Raw genomic sequence first — 20,788 nt, 5'->3', positions numbered from 1 at the left:
TTTGGTTATTTCCAAATATAGAGATAGATTTTAATATAATGGAATTAAAAACAGAGTGGGTAGACAGCAGGTCAAATGGCAAATCATTATATAAGAACCAAATATTATAGCTATTTAGATATATATACAGATGGTAAATGAATATCCATGCCAATAACAAAGGTAGGCATTGGGAGGAGATTACCTGATCAGATGTCAGTGTACACAGCAGAAATGATGGCGATAATTATAGGGCTCCAATGGATAAAGAAAGTAAAACCGGATAGAGTAGTTTGTTGTGACGATTCTTTGGCAGCCCTTCACAGTATCCAAAATATGAAATCAGAAGAAGAAGATTTATTATTAGAAATTCGTCAAAGTTTATTCAGAATACAAAAACTTTACACAAATGTAAGGTTTTGTTGGGTTCCTGCCCATGTAGGAATAAGTGGAAATGAAAGAGCAGACCAAATAGCTAAAAAATTAATTAGAACAAATTATATTATAAACATACCATATGGGAAAGGAGAAGCTAAGACAATAATTTAAATGGAAATTAAGAAAAAAATGTCAGGAAAGATGGAACATGGATAAAAGTGGAAGAAATTATTAAAGTGTGCAGAAATTTACCATTGACATGGGTGTGATTAGAAAGAATCGAAGACAGGAGACTATTTTGACTAGACTAAGATTTGATCACACTGGGTTAAATAAAACATTATTTATATTAAAGAAAAGTGAAACTGATGAATGTATAGAATGTAAAGTAATAGAAAATGTTGAACATGTTTTATTATGTTGTAGGAAATATGACGAAGAAAGGATAAGATTAAAACAAAAGACAAGACAAATAGGAATGGAGTGGAATATGAAAGGATTAATAGAAACAACAGGAGAGGGGATAAAGGGAATACAGAAAGCTGTTATGAAATATATTAAGAATATTGACATGGCTCATGCTACACACTCTTGTACAGTAGGGGGCGGTATGCACCTAAAAGTGCAAGTAGCAATCTGCCATTAAACAAAAAGAAGAAGAAGAATTTCCGGTTCCGTTGTTTCCGTTCCCTCTTCCCAGCAGCACAGCCACGTTGATCCCTCCGGGTTCTTTGTCCTTGTTTTGCTGTGAGACCAGAAGCGGGAGTGAATCTGAAAGAGAGCAGCTGCTGCTGCAGGTGATGAAGTCTGGAAAGAAGTCCAGCAGCTGGAGGCCCAGCGGAGAAACTGGAGGGAAGCAGGAGCTCAAAGAGCGGCAGGACGCAGCAGAGGAGACACCAATGATGGGGGATGTTTTCCAGCCCAGAGTTCTGCTGCACCGATTAGGTTTGGAGATTTCCTTCTTCATGCTAACTGTGTGGATGGAGCTAAAGTTTAGGAGCCGTTTTCAGCAGCTGATGGATTCCTCCTCTTCATCAGAACTCGTTGCAGGGTTTTCCCCCAGAAAACTGGCTAAACCTGCAGCTCTGCATAGAAGATGCTAATGCTAGCTTAGCATGTAGCATAGGAGGTACTAATGCTAGCTTAGCATGTAGCAAAGGCGATGCTAATGCTAGCTTAGTATGTAGCATAGGAGGTACTAATGCTAGCTTAGCATGTAGCATTGGAGGTACTAATGCTAGCTTAGCATGTAGCATTGGAGGTACTAATGCTAGCTTAGCATGTAGCATAGGAGGTATCTGCCTGGGAAAGTTCCTCCACGCATCACTTTTTGGTTTATCTTGTGTAGAAAGATGTTGGCAAGTTTTCTTCTGGCTGTCGGCTATTGAGGACCAATCCTGCCATAATTTAGACTAAATGCAGAAGATAATAAGAAGTATTCCTTTATTGTCCAATGAGCGATCTGCTGCTACTTTGGCTAATTTTAATGAATTTAACCGTGAACAGACTTATAATAATTTACTGCATGCCACAACAAAATGGGCAACTTTGTTGGCAGGACGGCCCCTTGTTGAATGGTAGGGGAAACACTGCAATAAATATTGTAGTTCAGCTTCACCAGGGGTCCGTTCTTCGTACGTCGCTAAATCAGTTAGCTGGATTTCATTGTTGACGATTTGGCATGATCTTGGATCGTTTGGTTCTTCGAAAGACATCCTGCACTTGTTGTCATAGCAACATGTGCGCCAGCTTAAGCCTGCTCGAGAGCAGGCTTATTTCATGTAAACAAGATTAGATCACGGCTGTATAAGCGGAGGAGATAGGGAAGTCTGTCGTAGCCATGTTCATTTTTACGACTGCAACCTGTTGCGGAAGGTGCAAGAATAATTTCCAGAGTTTTTTGAATTAATCACGTATTGCGCAATAGACAGGATCCTTTAGCGCAGCACGACAGTGTAATTGTAGAGAGATTTTCAGTAGGACCGAGCGCAATTTGTGGCAGTGGCAGGTCATTCTGGCAACACATAATTTAACAGTGGCTTTTAAAGAGGAAAAAGTGATGTTGGAGCCATAAATATAAAATATTTAAGTTATTTGTATGATAGTTTGCTTTTTATTTTTATCATATTCATTAAGAAGTTTTGTTCGGGCCATTTTATTGTAAAGTTTAGTTTACTTTGAAAGGCTTGCTTCCTGTCGAGCCGTATATTGTATTAGAAAAAACTGTGGATGGATTATCTAGACACGGAGCAATACAGTTTTACCGTGTAAACTGTGGATGACTTGGAAAAGGAAGATTTTCGTTTTTTATGGATAAAGATTTTTTTTGTTAAAATTCCCAGTTTGCACGTTAGTTCCCGTCTCTAAAGAATGACACTGAAATTTGGATCTCTTGACATAACAAGTGCCTTTTTAAAATAAAGTGTAATAATTAAAGGCTACCATTTTGTAGAATATTCTTTTATTTCACTTTTACTGTTCCTTCTAGTGGGTCCCGTGGAGGCTCTGATATAAAAGAACAAAGTAAATATGAGATATTTAAAATGCAAAAATTCATACTGTAGAAAGTGATAGAAACATCTACAGTATTTACGCATTAATTTGTCTGCTGCTTTTTGCCAGCCCTCTCTCCTGGCTTTAACAGATTTTTAAGTGTTTTAATTAATGACTCAAATTCGGCATAACCTTCCATTAAAAGCTCTTGTTCTGCTTGGGAGAAAAACTGTGGGCGCTCTCTGGCCATGCTGAACAGCCAATAGCAGCGTTGCTGATCATTGTTTCTACCATCGATACATTTCCCCTTTTAAACAAACGCATGAACGCGCAGTTGTCTCAGATAACTCAATCCAGCCATACTAATCGTAAACAACAGGTGTGTTCAAAGAACCCAGTTAGCCGGATCATGATTAGCCGGATGAAATCATCTTGGATGTCTCATTTGATCTCGGATGTTTTAAGCAACGTACGAAGAACGGACCCCTCGTCTTAACCAGGTCCATTGTTTTCCTTTGTCCTTTGGATCACACAGTTCATCCCACATAGTGGAGCTGAAGCAGTCTCTGAGGGCTTCTTCTGCCTCCTCTGACCATCTCCTCATTCTGCGTGTTACCTCTGACTCCCTGATCACCAGTGGCTTGTAAACAGGCTGGAGATGCATTAGATTGTGATCAGAAGAACCCAGGGGAGGGAAGGGTGAGGAGCTGTATGCCTCTTTGCAGTTAGCATACAATTAGCTTATGCTTCGTCTGCATTCTACTCACTGACCAACAGCTCTCAGCTCGGCGTCCTTTGTGCAAAGCGACAGACACGCTTACCGAGGGAAGTTGTTGTCAGCTGTTCTATGCGTTGAACTTTCTGACCTGCTGGTTCACATAAATCCAAAGAAACCTTTGACCACCGCTACTTTCATTTATACCATCTGTGGTCAGTTTGACTTCTAAAAGTTAAAATGATTGAGCACCAACAGACCTCTGACTGGCAGATGTCGGCTTTGCAAAGACCTGCCCTACTCTCTTTCTGATTGGCTAATGTCCCGGCTCTGCTAGATTTCATTGGTTGAGCGCAGCTTCTGTTTAAAATCTTGAATAAAAAGTCTACACGGAACATTTTGCGCTCATTTTCTAAATGACGGAAATCCATTGCAGCGACAGAGAACTTTAACCCCTGTATTGGATTTTATTTCTTATCTGATGCATTTCTGACTTTTGGCACTTTGTTTTGCCTTCTGTTAAAGTGCTCTTTAAATAATGACAATGATAATGATTATGATCAGAATAAAGTTTTGCATCACCTCCCAGAAGCTGGAAAGAAAAGAGACAAAAACATTTTTCACACCTCACTTAGTAACTCAAATATTTACATAATATTTACTCAAAATATTTTATGCTGGCCTGGCCCCCCGGGGCTCGGTCGGGGCTCCCGCCGGGTGGCGGGGCGCCCCTTGGGGTTATGCAGGCCCTGGGGCCCATGACCGGTGCCACTTCACTTTTTATCTCCTCTTTTTTTCTCTTCTTTGCATTTGTTCTCTTCTTGTTCTTCCTTTACTCTCCTACTTTCCCATTGTAGTGTCCACATAATTTGAAATACTACCTGCATGAATCACAATAAAACTTTACTTGCATGAAACAAGTGGAGCACTATGGCGAAAGCTGACTGCTCCACTTATGAAAGTAAAATCCGTCAAGCTCTATTTGGCCATTAAGATAACAATTCTTATTGCCACATTATTAGACAGGACACTGGGGGAAAAGGCGGGGGTCATTCTTTTTTTTTTTTCCTGGGTGCGGACTTATTGAGCAAACATTTTATTTGTTTCAGGCTGAACAGGGGCTCTTAGACCACTCCTACAGTACTGCAAAGAAATCTCAGTAAAATCCCAAAATACAAAGTTTCCCATCTGGCTAATTTTGAACACATTAGGCTAGAAAAAGAGCTTTGGATGGGTTAACATTTTCATAAAATTTGGCGAGTGTTTAGAAGGAATTAATCAGAAAATTATATCAAAATACTGTAGTTGTCATGTTGTGGCAGAATAGTCAAAACTTCTACATTAAAATAAAATGACATCTCCTTGCTCTAATTTTATTACCTTATTTTTCGGACCAGAAGGGATACTTAAAGCCCTTAAATTTTCTCAAAAATGAATGGTGCGCCTTATAATCTGGTGTGCTATATATTTGGACATTAAGCTCATTGGACCTAGCCTAATATTTTGTTTAAAAGCGTGGCTGAAAAGGTCAATATCGTTTCATCAGCACTTTAAGGTTTTTGCAGGGGTTGTAACAGTCATGTAATTTTATTCTGTGTTTTGCTGTTCTGCATGTTCTGTCAAATAATTTAATCTAACAAAATTTCCTAAATATATCTTAAAGTGTCAGTTCTGGCTAAGATCTAAATGTTTTCTAATGTGCAAATATGTTTACATGTTTCCTGCAGATGTTAAGGAGAAGCAGATTATTAAAGAAGCTTCTTTAGACCACAGACCTTTTGCCGACCTGCATGTCCCAGACCAAATTAAAGGCAGAGAGCTTCCAGGAGAGAATGATGGAAGAGAATCCATCAAGATACAAGATCATGGAGGTGCTTCTATTTCTTCAGAGGCTGAAGACACTGAGGAGAATGAAGAAGACAGTGATGTAGAGCACCCTCTTTCTGAGCTGAAACACTTGTCAGACTCTGGATATAAGAAATGTTTTACAAAGAAGAATAAATGTAGGAAAGGCCACACAGGAGTTAAGCTTAGCTGCAAAGACTGTGGCAAAACATTTATGGCAAAATCATCTTTAAACAGACACATGAGAATCCATACAGGAGAGAAGCCTTTCTGTTGTGATCAATGTGGACAGAGATTTAGCATAAAAAGTTCTTTAAACACACACATGAGAATCCATACAGGAGAGAAGCCTTTCTGTTGTGATCTGTGTGGACAAAGATTTAGCGAAAAAGTAACTTTAAACACACACATGAGAATCCATACAGGACAGAAGCCTTTCTGTTGTGATCAATGTGGACAGAGATTTAGCATAAAAAGTTCTTTAGACAGACACATGACAATCCATACAGGACAGAAGCCTTTCTGTTGTGATCTGTGTGGACAGAGATTTAGCCGAAAATCTCATTTAAACACACACATGAGAATCCATACAGGAGAGAAGCCTTTCTGTTGTGATCTGTGTGGACAAAGATTTAGCGAAAAAGGATCTTTAAACAAACACATGAGAGTCCATACAGGAGAGAAGCCTTTCTGTTGTGATCTATGTGGACTGAGATTTAGCATAAAAAGTTCTTTAAACACACACATGAGAATCCATACAGGACAGAAGCCTTTCTGTTGTGATCTATGTGGACAGAGATTTATCAAAAAAAGTTCTTTAGACAGACACATGACAATCCATACAGGACAGAAGCCTTTCTGTTGTGATCTGTGTGGACAGAGATTTAGCCGAAAATCTCATTTAAACACACACATGAGAGTCCATACAGGAGAGAAGCCTTTCTGTTGTGATCTATGTGGACTGAGATTTAGCATAAAAAGTTCTTTAGACAGACACATGAGAATCCATACAGGACAGAAGCCTTTCTGTTGTGATCTATGTGGACAGAGCTTTAGCCAAAAATCTAATTTAAACACACACATGAAAATCCATGCAGGACTGAAGCCTTTCTGTTGTGATCAGTGTGGACAAAGATTTAGCACCAAATCTGATTTAAACAGACACATGAAAAACCATACACTGCAAGACAAGGCAAGTTTGTTGTTTAGTACATTTCAGTACAAGGACAATGCAACTGAAACTAAGGGCAAAGAATGATTTTTATAAACAATTAGACTAAAATGGAATGCATGGGGGACCAGGGACACGTCTAAAGGAAGTATGACAACAGTTACATTTAGTTTGGCTTTATGGGCAGTGGGGATGAAAGACCAAAATGTGTTTGTCTTCAATTGCTAGCAATCAAGCTTTGTATCTGGTGGTGCAGCGCATCGCAATAAGTAAGAAGCCACACTCAGTTGGAATGAACCTTGTGTTCATTCCAGCCAACAAATTAAAAACTGCCCTGCCTTAAGATGACACGGTGAGGAGAAGAATTAAAGAACTATCTGCCGACATTTAGGTACAGTTATTGGATAGACTTCTTTCATTGATGAATAGCTGTGACTGTGTGTAACAAAGCCCGAAGAAGATTTTATAAGAATTTTTTTTTGTTTTCTGCCAACAGTTTGAAAAATTTTTTTGTGATTTTTGTGCTAAAATGTAACCAATTAAAAGTCTTTAATCTGATAAATGGACCAAATAGGGTTCACTGGATTGTCTTTCAGTCTTCTCAAAACTTATTTTCTTGTAAGCTTGAATTTGTTATATTTAAAGAAAACACCCTGTAAAAAAACAAAACATACTTTGAATAAATGTTTTCTGTATTTAAAGCGTTAAAATCTTTTTTTATTCCTTTAGCATATTGGTTAGTGATCGATCAACACAGGTTATCTATCTATCTATCTATCTATCTATCTATCTATCTACTCTCTCCCTTACCGGTGCTAAGGAGCTATAAGGAATCCCACAATTCTTTACATGATATGACTTATAAGCACAGCCCACCTCACTGAAATTAAGAAAAATGTCCAGAGAACAGAGCATGTGGTTGTAAGCACCATTTACCCTTTCACATATTACAGGAGTTGTTGGTCATCCATGTGGTTAAGAGGACTTCGGCCATCACTGTCTTTGTTGTCTACAGCAAACACGATCTGATCGATATTGTAACAATGTAACAGCAAAGTTTTAAATCAAAGGAAGCAATAAAACCACCAGCTGTGATGTGATGAAATACAATGTATACACATGTTACCCCGAATATTACAGATTAATTTTCTTTGTTGTACACATCTTTTGTTAAAAACAAAAGCTATTCATATAATTGAAACAAAAACAAAATCATCATCAGTATGTAAACTGTTTAAGAAGACTGGGTACTGTTAGAACACTGCAAAAACTTGCCATCTACAAACAAAAATGCTAGGTATTAGTCTGACTGGCATTTTTTTCATTGTCTTCAAATTTTTATTTATCAATATTGTCAAGTTATTTCTGCAACCATTGTGGGTTTTTCTTTCATTAAACGAGGGGTACCAACAATTTTGTCGGGGTGTGTATAGAACTTTATTTAAATTGTTTCTCCAAATTAAAACATTTTTTTCAGTCACTGTACACATGAATGTCAACACAAATTGTCATTGTAAACTTATTTTGTGTTTCTGTCAGAACTGGTACACCAACACCTAAAGCAACAAATCCTCATACTAAGCAGAACATTTGAGGCACATAATGCCTTGATGATAAAAAAATGATGTGTATATCTGAAAAATAAGGATTTAAATGTACTTCTCAATAAAACTGTTCCAATCTGCCATGATGTTTTTGTATGAGCCTGTGCTGTCTTGCTGGATATTGTCCTTTAACACTTCAGTCTGAATGACAGACAAAAGGCTTGGGACATACTTTGTAGAGTTGAACTGTATGCTGTAGTAGTTTGTCATCAGATATAGCAAAGCTTCACCAAGGTTGTCTTCTGCAAATGTTGTAATGTGAGAGATTCCACCTGCCAGGAGACAGTGAGGCTCATCCAAGAGCAAGACAGGGCAGAGATCTCCTCTGAAGGTACACAGCTGGACCTTCTGTTTGCTAAAATGACAAAAGGACACAAATATTTCTTCAGAGACTGAGAAATTAAAAAGTCACCATGAGTCCAAATACTCAGCCACAATTATGTATTTCCCCCACAATATTGATGACAGACATAAAACGCTAGAGCCTTTTTTCATATAATGTTGTTTTTGTAGGTTGAAACATGCCATGTAAAAATGCCAAATATGGCTACCAATGAAATACCTAAGAACTTGTACTTTAATCACTGTTAAGAGTGAGTCTTTACGGGGGCTGAACATTAAATCACCAACATATCGCTATCAAAATATCACACTCTCTCCAGAGTCCTTTGTGTCCAATATTCACTTCCCAAAAAGATTGTTTGGAGGGAGTGTATTTCTATTTCACCAATTGATGTGACTGCAGTAAAGTCTACAGGGGGTCCCTCAGTTTTAGTCATCTGCTTTAATTCTTGTTTTACTGTTACAGTACATTTTTTGTTGCATTTATGTGTTGTTAATGTAGAACAAAAACACTAAGCATCTCATTTTTGTAAAATGTAAGAGCTACCATGTAAAATCATTTGACTTCTCGATAAAAATATTTGAAGAAAATAATCTAGGTAAAAAACAAAGTGAGAAAGAACTTTAAAGAGTATGGAGAGGGTTTATAAAGCTTTAAAATATATAAAAATAAACATACATCTATCTATCTGCCTACCAGCCATCCAACAGGATCATGACCCAAAACAGCTAGAAGCAGCCAAGAACGGCTAAGAGTAAAATATTGGACTATTGTGAAGTGGCCTTCTATGAGCACTGATCTAAATCCTGTTAAACATGGATGGAAGAAGCTGAGACGGGCCGTCTGGAGAAGGCACCCTGAGACAACTGGAGCAGTTTGCTCACGAGGAGAATAATTATCAAGTTATATCAGCACTTATTGTTGTTACTATTGTCTTTCTTTCATTAACAGAGGGGTACCAACATCTTTGTCCACGTGAGTTCAACTACAATGGAGGCTTCCTGCGGCTGCAGTTGATTGATTTTACATTATTAAAAAGAAGGACATGGACAGATCTTTTATGTTGAATACATATGCAGTGCAGGAATATATAATCTGGTATTATCATGATGTACATATAAGCACAGATGCTTCAGAAAATACAATTAATCAGGTTGAGATCACTTTCATCGTCCCAATATTTTTCATCAAAGTAGGGAAAAGAGTTCAGGATGGAGTTTCAGTTTCTACAGGAGAAATGCTGTTGATACTGTTAGCTGCTCAGTGGGTGCAGAGGTGAGACCATTAAGATCACTCACTTGCTCTGACTCTAAATAATCTTTGGCCATTTTACAGCACAGCCAGATAGTAGACTAAACGTATTAGTTTAGAGACAACAAACACTGTATTGAATCAACATGATGGCGCTCACTGTTAACTTTGTATTGGTACCAGCCCACTGTGGGGTTAAGGGGAATGAAATGGCTGATATTAGAGCAAAGCCCTAAATGTTTTAGTTGATACTGATTTTAGGTTTAGGAGAACAGAAATAAAGGACACGATAAGAAAGTAAATGAAAGACACGTGACAAAAATATGAAAGCATGATGGATGTAAAATACTCAAAGGAAGATATGAGATGAGAAGAACAGGAAGGAGCAGGAGGGAGGAGAAAAACCCTTTGGGGGAAGATGAGACCATAGAACAGTTTTTTATTCAGCTTTGTTTTTTTTTTTTTTTGCATGGCAAAAATTATGCGGGAAATCAACTAATTGAATTCTTATTGGCTTAATTCAGAAACACTGAGCCCTTAAAGGGACACTAAAGAGGAAATGAAGAAGAAGATACTTTCTCGTGTGCATCGCTTAGTTTGTTGTGCGCACCATATATATATATATATATATATATATATATATATATATATATATATATATATATATATATATATATATATATATATATATATATATATGTATATATATATATATATATGTGTGTGTGTGTGTGTGTGTGTGTGTGTGTGTGTGTGTGTGTGTGTGTGTGTGTGTGTGTGTGTTAAAAGTCCTGCTCCAAGCATGGTTTTTTGTCTTGCAGAACAGGCTAAAGATGATCATCCTACTAGCTATCACGTTTTCAGCACCATGGACAGCATTGGCTTGAGTGACTTGATTAATAAATTTAGAACATTCTGATTACCAATATTATCCAACTGTTAGCAAGAAATTGTACACTTTACTGATAATGATAAGGTGTTACAACAAACCATTTAGCAGGAGGAGATAATCTGTCAGCAGCTACTTTCCCCAGAAAAAAAAATAAAAAATATGCACATCTTAGAACCCACGCATCTGTCTGTGACACATATTGGAGTCAAGAGACAACTTCACACTGATGAACCAAGTGAATTGCTACAGATGAGGCTGCAGTTTACAGTATAGACCATCTCTAAATTATGTAATGATGAACTGGGTTGCATGAGACTTACTTGCTCCATAAAACTACTCTATTATAAAAGTGCCCCCTACTGTTGAATGAATGCCACAACATATTGAAGGTTTGTGTATCTTTTGCGCCAAAATACAATACAGGGGTCCGTTCTTTGTACGTTGCTTAAAACATCCGAGATCAAATGACACATCCAAGATGATTTCATCCGGCTAATCATGATCCGGCTAATTGGGTTCTTCGAACACACCTGTTGTTTACGATTAGTATGGCTGGATTGAGTTATCTGAGACAACTGCGCATTCATGCGTTTGTTTAAAAGGGGAAATCTATCGATATCAGAAACAACGATCAGCGACGCTGCTATTGGCTGTTCAGCATGGCCAAAGAACGCCCACAATTTTTCTCCCAAGCAGAACAAGAGCTTTTAATGGAGGGTTATGCCGAATTTGAGTCATTAATTAAAATGACAGTGAACACCTCAAAGTCTGCTAAAGCCAGGAGAGAGGGCGGGCAAAAAGCAGCAGACAAATTAAATGCATAAATACTGTCCATGGTAGATGTTTCTATCACTTTCTACAGTACGAATTTTTGCATTTTAATAATTTCATATTTATTTTGTTCTTTTATGTCAGAGCCTCCACGGGAGCCACTAGAACATGGGGAAAACAGTGAAGTACAAGAATATTCTACAAAATGGTAGTCTTTAATTATTATACTGTATTTTAAAAAGCAACTTCCTCCTCTTTTTTAAAAGCCACTGTTAAATGATGTGTTTGTCTGTTTATAACAGCCACTAAGAAAAAGGCTGAAAAAAACATGTTCTTTTTACTCTTGTTGCATGAGGCATGTTTCACCCTTTCTTTTTCTTTCACAAAATGACACAGGGTGCCATCCGTTCCCTATATAAACGGCATCTTCAACAAAAAATTTAGTATTTTGACCTGAAAAAAAACCCCACAAATTAAGTAGAGAAATTGAACTCCACAACTTGAAAACGAGAAAAAATGCACTAGAAATCGAGTTGCTTCAAAAGGACTTTCAGAGTAAGTTCTAATACACCAGTGGCGTAGGAATAGGGGGGGCAAGGGGGGCAAGTGCCCCCTCACTTTTTGGACAGGGGTGGCAAAAGGTATGTTTTGCCCCCCCACTTTTGAGATAAAATTTAATTTGAACTTTTTCCATTATTTTGATACATACAACAATAAAAAAGCTGTCAATATGCACAAGAAGTATTTGGCTGTCTAATTAATTGATAGTGTTACTGTCATTTAATTCAATTCTTATTATTAATTTGTTTGTTTTCTCTTAATTAAATTTTTAATTATTTTTTTTATTTAATCTAAATCTACTGGTTATTTCACTATCTTTTAATGTTCAAATTCATTATTATTATTTTGTTTAATATGGGTTAAGCTTCAGTACTCTTTGTATGTGTAAATTGTTTACATCTGGTATGACTATGTACTGTTTACTGGGACCTAGTTAATAAGTAACATGTGTGGGCATCTTCTCGGTATCCAACTTTTATGAGTATATAAATGCTTCTCCACAACTGGGTATATATCCAGACTGCTAAATTTGTGTAGTAGTAGCAGCCCTTTTTTCAGCCAGCTGACAAACACTTTGCAGCAAAAGGTTTTTGTGGGCTACCATGTTTTGCTCTGTTAAACCATAGAAATTAAATTTCAAGAAAGCGGTTAGTTTTTTGTCTTTAGGGAAATTATTCCTCACTTTTATCAATATAGCTAGTCTAACTATTGCCATCATGCAGGTTTTACAAATGCACAAGTTGCTGGTGAAGATTCTCAGTCATCCAGGTCATGGTCATTCCAAAAAAAAGTAAAAAACAAAGCAACTGGACTTGTTTTCCGTAGTTGAAGACGTTTCGCTTCCTCTCCAGGAAGCTTTCTCAATTAAAAAAGTCTGGAGTAATGTGGAGTACCAAGCTTTATACTACTGCCAACAAAGGCCTTGTAATGGCTTAGATAACATGCAAATTCAACAGAAACAGGTCCACCCCTTAGTAATGGGCGGTCGTTAAAGCTATTAAGCCAGCAGATTGAACCGAAAGTTTTTACAAATGCACAAGGTTTTATCGCGTGAAAACGTTTCAATCTAGTTGTCAGTGCCTTTGGATGGGCCTATATTGTAGCTTGTTTGATGATCTTTAGCTCAAAAATGAGTCAACTCTAAGAATCTTACATCTGGACTAAAAATGGAAAGCCTGTTGTTCATGCCAGGAATCACAGTCAACACTGGGGGCTGAGCACCCCTAAAGGTCAGATCCTAGAATCACCCCTGTTGCTCACTGTTGTGAAGCCCACTTATTTTATACGACTTTGGTCTTATTTTTTTCTAAAGTCGCTTGTAAATTTTGTGAGTTGCGGGTTGCAGGGTTTTTTTTGGGCTTGTTTCTGAACGTGAAGTCGATTTTTATGGGGTCTAAACAAAAGCGATGCCGAAATATCCCTCTGCCTCATAATGCGCTGCAGCTCATCGTGACAGCAGGAGCAGAGTAAACTCAGAAGGAGCCGCTCTGCCCGTATTTTCTGCAGTTTACGGCTGCAATAACTGATGATAACTGCTGAAAGTAGATTAGGCGGTGCAGATCACCATTTGGAGCAGAGATTGGTTCTAAAGATCAGTTTTATACTCATCTTATAACATTGCAGAACCCAACCTATAAACCGTACTTTAATGCTTATTTTTTATCTTTTTATGTCACTAAAATGTAAAATTAGTATTAATTTAAATTTAAACGCTTAATACCACGTCTATCTTTGTTTAAGAGGTTAAAAACATATTTTGGCATGTAAACGGTATTTATTTACAAAGGGAAAGATAGGGCATTGGGACTTGCTATACAGCTGATACTGCACAGTGACGTCACAAACTGGGAGGAGGCAGTACTGTTCTTCACCAAGATGGCGGCCCCCATAAAAGGACCTTCAAATGAAAATGACTCTTAATTAAAAAAGCTTATCATTTATTGAACAGTATGTAACAATTTTATATTTAAACATTGTTCTTTGTCTTTGAGATACTACCAAATTTAATCTGTCAATATCTGTTGCCTCTTGTGGTAGTTCTTTGTTTGGTAAATACCTCCTAAATGTTGAGAAGATAATGATGTGCCTCGAAAAAATAACTCTTAAGCCTACAGTGCTGATATAGATGTAGATGTACTGATTGCTTCTTTAATTAGCATGCTCATTAAACATGTTAAATAGGGGTGCATTTCACTTTTCCTTGCCTATGGACCCAAAAGATTTTTTGGTTCGCTCCGCTTGCCATTTGGCTATAATACCTTATCTATCTTATTTGCCCCCCCCCCCCCCCCCCCCCCCATTTTAAAACCTTCCTACGCCCCTGTACACCATTTGAAAGTAGTATTACTGACTTTACATAACTATCTCTTATTGCAGGCAAAACATGGCTTGCTATTTTTTCTTTATAAATATATATATTTTTAAAATAAAACGACAGGAACTAAGTATTATTTGTTTCGTCTTTTCTTAAACATTAAAAAATTGCGTTCCACAATTCTGTTCCGTCCTCTGCCACTAGGTGGTCTAAGTGCACTGGCTGCACAGACTTCCCTATCTTCTGCGTTTATACAGCTGCGATCTAATCCTGTTTACATGAAATAAGCCTGTTCGCGAGCAGGCTTAAGTTTGCGCACATGTTGCTATGACAACAAGTCCAGGATGAGTTTCGAAGAACCAAACGATCCAAGATCATGCCAAATCGTCAACAATGAAATCCTACTAACTGAGTTAGCGACGTACGAAGAACGGACCCCAGGACTTCATAACATGTTTTAAGTGACGTTCAGACAACATAGCGGTAATGTCTTGCAAGGAATGCAGCAACGTATTGCTGTATGGTATGGTAGCCCAAACTGAAAACACAGCCTAATTAGTTAATCTGCATCAGTTTTAATGAACACGGTTGTCCGAAATACTCGTGCGATCATGCGAGAAAGTATCTGGTGTTCACAAGATACTTTCTGGTGCGCACGAGAAAGTATATCTATATATATTTTTTTTTATTTCTCTTTATTGTCTCTTTAGTGGTTCAGTACAGAATCACTCAACAGTAAAGAAGTAAAAGCTACCAGGCCAGTTTCTTTTCTAGACAGAATCATTTGTCTAATATGATCAGGTTTGTTTTTGAGCAACATTCACGCCATACTCCACAACAATAGATGGCGGTAATGTGACATTAAGTGTTTTGCTATGCACCATTAAAGTAGAAGAAGAATAAATTTCCGGTTCCGTGGGTCCTTTCTTTCTTCCGTAACGCAGAGCCATTTTGATCCCTCCGGGTTCTTTGTCCTTGTGTTGTTGGTGAATCTGAAAGAGAGCAGCTGCTGCTGCAGGTGATGAAGTCTGGAAAGAAGTCCAGCAGCTGGAGGCACAGCGGAGAAACTGGAGGGAAGCAGGAGCTCAAAGAGCGGCAGGACGCAGCAGAGGAGACACCAATGATGGGGGATGTTTTCCAGCCCAGAGTTCTGCTGCACCGATTAGGTTTGGAGATTTCCTTCTTCATGCTAACTGTGTGGATGGAGCTAAAGTTTAGGAGCCGTTTTCAGCAGCTGATGGATTCCTCCTCTTCATCAGAACTCGTTGCAGGGTTTCCCCCAGAAAACTGGCTAAACCTGCAGCTCTGCATAGGAGGTGCTAATGCTAGCTTAGCATGTAGCATAGGAGGTACTAATGCTAGCTTAGCATGTAGCAACATTCAGCATCGAGTTTTCTTGTCTATCTGCCTGGGAAAGTTCCTCCACACATCACTTTTTGGTTTATCTTGTCTAGAAAGACGTTGGCAAGTTTTCTTCTGGCTGTCGGCTATTGAGGACCAATCCTGCCATAATTTAGACAAAATGCAGAAGATAATAAGAAGTATTCCTTTATTGTCCAATGAGCGATCTGCTGCTACTTTGGCTAATTTTAATGAATTTAACCGTGAACAGACTTATAATAATTTACTGCATGCCACAACAAAATGGGCAACTTTGTTGGCAGGACGGCCCCTTGTTGAATGGTAGGAGAAACACTGCAATAAATATTGTAGTTCAGCTTCACCAGGTCTTCACCAGGTCCATTGTTTTCCTTTGTCCTTTGGATCACACAGTTCATCCCACATAGTGGAGCTGAAGCAGTCTCTGAGGGCTTCTTCTGCCTCCTCTGACCATCTCCTCATTCTGCGTGTTACCTCTGGCTCCCTGATCACCAGCGGCTTGTAAACAGGCTGGAGATGCATTAGATTGTGATCAGAAGAACCCAGGGGAGGGAAGGGTGAGGAGCTGTATGCCTCTTTGCAGTTAGCATACAATTAGCTTATGCTTCGTCTGCATTCTACTCCAACAGCTCTCAGTTCGGCGTCCTTTGTGCAAAGCGACAGACACGCTTACCGAGGGAAGTTGTTGTCAGCTGTTCTATGCGTTGAACTTTATGACCTGCTGGTTCACATAAATCCAAAGAAACCTTTGACCACAGCTACTTTCATTTATACCATCTGTGGTCAGTTTGACTTCTAAAAGTTAAAATCATTGAGCAAAATCAGGTTGCAAAGACCTGCCCTACTCTCTTTCTGATTGGCTAATGTCCCGGCTCTGCTAGATTTCATTGGTTGAGCACAGCTTCTGTTTAAAATCTTGAATAAAAAGTCTACACGGAACATTTTGTGCTCATTTTCCAAATGACGGAAATCCGTTGCAGCGACAGAGAACTTTAACCCCTGTATTGGATGTTATTTCTTATCCGATGTATTTCTGACTTTTGGCACTTTGTTGTGCCTTGTGTTAAAGTGCTCTTTAAATAATGACAATGATAATGATTATGATCAGAATAAACTTTTGCATCACCTCCCAGAAGCTGGAAAGAAAAGAGACAAAAACATTTTTCACAATTCACTTAGTAACTCAAATATTTTAGTCAAAATATTTTAGGCTGGCCTGGCCCCCCGGGGCTCGGTCGGGGCTCCCGCCGGGTGGCGGGGCGCCCCTTGGGGTTATGCAGGCCCTGGGGCCCATGGCCAGTGCCACTTCAACATAGCTTGCTCCCTTTTATCTCCTCTTTTTTTCTCTTCTTTGCATTTGTTCTCTTCTTGTTCTTCCTTTACTCTCCTACTTTCCCATTGTAGTGTCCACATAATTTGAAATACCTCCCGCATGAATCACAATAAAACTTTACATGCATGAATCAAGCGGAGCACTGTGTCGAAAAATGACGGCTCCACTTGTGAAAGTAAAATCTGTCGAGCTCTATTTGGCCATTAAGATAACAATTCTTATTGCCACATTGCTAGACAGGACACTGGGGGAAAAGGCAGGGGGCATTCTTTTTTTTTTTCCTGAGTGCGGACTTATTGAGCAAACATTTTATTTGTTTCAGGCTGAACAGGGGCTCTTAGACCACTCCTACAGTACTGCAAAGAAATCTCAGTAAAATCCCAAAATACAAAGTTTCCCATCTGGGTAATTTTGACCACATTAGGCTAGAAAAAGAGCTTTGGATGGGTTAACATTTTCACATAATTTGGCGAGTGTTTAGAAGGAATTAATCAGAAAATTATATCAAAATACTGTAGTTGTCATGTTGTGGCAGAATAGTCAAAACTTCTACATTAAAATAAAATGACATCTCCTTGCTCTAATTTTATTACCTTATTTTTCGGACCAGAAGGGATACTTAAAGCCCTTAAATTTTCTCAAAAATTAATGGTGCGCCTTATAATCTGGTGTGCTATATATTTGGACATTAAGCTCATTGGACCTAGCCTAATATTTTGTTTTAAAAGCGTGGCTGAAAAGGTCAATATCGTTTCATCAGCACTTTAAGGTTTTTGCAGGGGTTATAACAGTCATGTAATTTTATTCTGTGTTTAATCTAACAAAATTTCCTAAATATATCTTAAAGTGTGCCTCAGTTCTGGCTAAGATCTAAATGTTTTCTAATGTGCAAATATGTTTCCATGTTTCCTGCAGATGTTAAGGAGAAGCTGATTATTAAAGAAGAAGCTTCTTTAGACCACAGACCTTTTGCCGACCTGCATGTCCCAGACCAAATTAAAGGCAGAGAGCTTCCAGGAGAGAATGATGGAAAAGAATCCATCAAGACACAAGATCATGGAGGTGCTTCTATTTCTTCAAAGGCTGAAGACACTGAGGAGGATGAAGAAGACAGTGACGTAGAGCACCCTCTCTCTAAACTGAAACACGTATCAGACTCTGGATATAAGAAATGTTTTACAAAGAAGAATAAATGTAGGAAAGGCCAAACAGGAGTTAAGTTTAGCTGCAAAGACTGTGGCAAAACATTTATGGGAAAATCAGCTTTAAACAGACACATGAGAATACACACAGGAGAGAAGCTTTTCTGTTGTAATCTATGTGGAAAAAGCTTTAGTCAAAAAGAAAATTTAAACACACACATGAGAATCCATACAGGACAGAAGCCTTTCTGTTGTGATCTATGTGGAAAAATATTTTACCACAGATCACTTTTGAACAGACACATGAAAATCCATACAGGACAGAAGCCTTTCTGTTGTGATCTGTGTGGACAAAGATTTAGTGAAAGGGGAGCTTTAAACAGACACATAAGAATCCATACAGGACAGAAGCCTTTCTGTTGTGATCTGTGTGGACAAAGATTTAGCCAAAAATCTAATTTAAACACACACATGAAAATCCATGCAGGACTGAAGCTTTTCTGTTGTGATTCATGTGGAAAAAGATCTAGAACCAAATCTGATTTAAAAAGACACATGAGAGTTCATACAGGAGAGAAGCCATTCTGTTGTGATATATGTTCACAAGGATTTAGCAACAAATCTGATTTAAAAAGACACATGAGAGTTCATACAGGAGAGAAGCCATTCTGTTTTGATTCATGTGGAAAAAGATCTAGAACCAAATCTGATTTAAAAAGACACATGAGAGTTCATACAGGAGAGAAGCCATTCTGTTGTGATCTATGTGAACAAAGATTTAAAGACAAATCTAATTTAAACAGACACATGAAAAACCACACACTGCAAGACAAGGCAAGTTTGTTGTATAGCACATTTCAGTACAAGGACAATGCAACTGAAACTAAGGGCATATAATGATTTTATAAACAATTGGACTACAAATTTAAAGTAATGATCTTTCAGTTAAAAGCTTAACTAGAACACTCAAAGTCATTCTCAAGCGAATGTGTTTATCATCTTGATGTAAAAGATCTCAGGCTTTTAAGCACTTTTTACAGTCTTCGGGAAGTTTGTTCCAGTTGGTAGGTTATAGGAAGTCAACTTGATACAAGTTGTAAAGCGACTACTTGCATTGTTGTACAAAAACAAGCCATTTACCAGATTAGACATGAATCAGAAGACCTTAGTGGTCTTCATCCATGCCTCCAAGAATAAACTGTGTGGGGAGAGACAGGCTCATCCTTCTCACTAGTTGTCAAGAGGTTATTAATGAATGGCTTGACTGTGTGTAACAAAGCCTAAAGCAGGTATTCATAAGAATGTTTCTTGGTTTTCGGTCAATGGTTTCATTAAGATGTGTGTTGTGCTAAAATGTAACCAATTGAAAGTCTTTAATCATATAAATGGACCAAATGAGGTTCACTTGAATTTTATTTCAGTCTTCTCACTTTTTTTTCTTTTTTTTTGGAGCTTTAAAATGTTATATTTGAAGAAAACACCCTGTGAAAATATGCTTAGATCACAAGCATCATGTTTGTGTCTATGACAAAAAAGCAGTCTCGTTCCTTAGGACAGTCCCATGGTGTTAATACTTGCGTATAATTGTTTGAACAGATGAACGTGTCACCCTCAGGCATTTAGAAATTGCACCCAAGGATGAGCCAGACTTGTACAAGTCCATAATACTCTTCCTGATATCTTGGCTGATTTATTTTATTGTCCCATTAGAAAACCTCATTTAAATAAGAACTCTTTAGCCAGGGTGGGAATGTCCGAATAATGCGGTCAGTAAGAAAGGAAGTAGAAAATGAGCCTATATACTTCCTGTCATAATTTCTTTAGCATATAGACTTCAGGATGTCCCTTACCGGTGCTAAGGAGCTATGAGGAATCCCACAATCCTTTGCATTACATGACCTATAAGCAAAGCCCACCTCACTGAAATTAAGAAAAATGTCCGCAGAGAACAGAGCATGTGGTTGTAAGCACCATTTACCCTTTCACATATTACAGGAGTTGTTGGTCATCCATGTGGTTAAGAGCCCTTTAGCCTTAACCACATTTAGCCCTTTTGGCCTTTGTTGTCTACAGCAAATAGATCTGTTAGATATTGTAACAGTGTAACGGCAAAGTTTGAAATCAAGGGAAGCAATAAAACCAGCAGCTGTTATGTGATGAAATACAATGTATACACATGTTAACCCTGAATATTAAACAGATTAATTGTCTTTGTTGTACACATTTTTTATTTTGGACGTGTGTATACACCATCTTCTGTTAAATACAAATAAAACAAAATCATCATCATCATCATCTGTTTAAGAAGACTGGTTACTGTTAGAACACTGCAAAAATTTGCCATCTAAAAGCAAGTTAAAAATGCTAGGTATTAGTCTGAATCTCTTCAAACTAAGTGAAATAATCTGCCAGTTCAGTTAGACAATTGCACTAAGTAAGATTCTTGAAAAAAGAAAATCCAGGCTTTATACAAGTGAAATATTTATTTCAAGTACGTTAAGTAGGTAACTCAAGACAAGCCTGTTAATGTTTCTTTCAGTCTTCGTTTTCAATCACTTTTATAGAAAAAAATCTTTAAACCAGGGCAACTAAATAGAATGAATGTAATGCTTTCAA

General features: G+C 38.0%; 2 protein-coding genes across 2 annotated transcripts in view; both read left to right on the top strand.

The window, feature by feature from the left end:
* Positions 1-5,279: 5,279 nt before the first annotated feature.
* On the top strand, positions 5,280-16,202 carry LOC118557974 (gastrula zinc finger protein XlCGF57.1-like). Its single transcript, XM_036128513.1, has 2 exons — positions 5,280-6,532; positions 16,091-16,202. Exons 1-2 carry the CDS (start codon positions 5,280-5,282, stop codon positions 16,200-16,202), a joined length of 1,365 nt encoding a protein of 454 aa, XP_035984406.1.
* A 982-nt stretch (positions 16,203-17,184) lies between these two features.
* LOC118557973 (gastrula zinc finger protein XlCGF57.1-like) overlaps positions 17,185-20,788 on the top strand; it is a 29,704-nt gene continuing 26,100 nt past the window's right edge. Inside the window, exon 1 of the mRNA XM_036128512.1 lies at positions 17,185-17,205. Within this exon, the coding sequence (XP_035984405.1) occupies positions 17,185-17,205 (21 nt within the window). The remainder of the gene's footprint in view (positions 17,206-20,788) is intronic.

Source organism: Fundulus heteroclitus, chromosome 24 (assembly GCF_011125445.2).
Source record: "Fundulus heteroclitus isolate FHET01 chromosome 24, MU-UCD_Fhet_4.1, whole genome shotgun sequence".
Taxonomy (NCBI): domain Eukaryota; kingdom Metazoa; phylum Chordata; class Actinopteri; order Cyprinodontiformes; family Fundulidae; genus Fundulus; species Fundulus heteroclitus.
This window is presented reverse-complemented; position numbering and strand designations above follow the sequence as displayed.

Coding starts and splice junctions, on each gene's coding strand:
- LOC118557974 (XM_036128513.1), top strand. CDS start 5,280: ATGTTTCCTGCAGATGTTAAGGAGAAGCAGATTATTAAAGAAGCTTCT. Junction 6,533..16,090: donor AAGCCTTTCTGTTGTGATCA/GTGTGGACAAAG, acceptor TGGATCACACAG/TTCATCCCACATAGTGGAGC.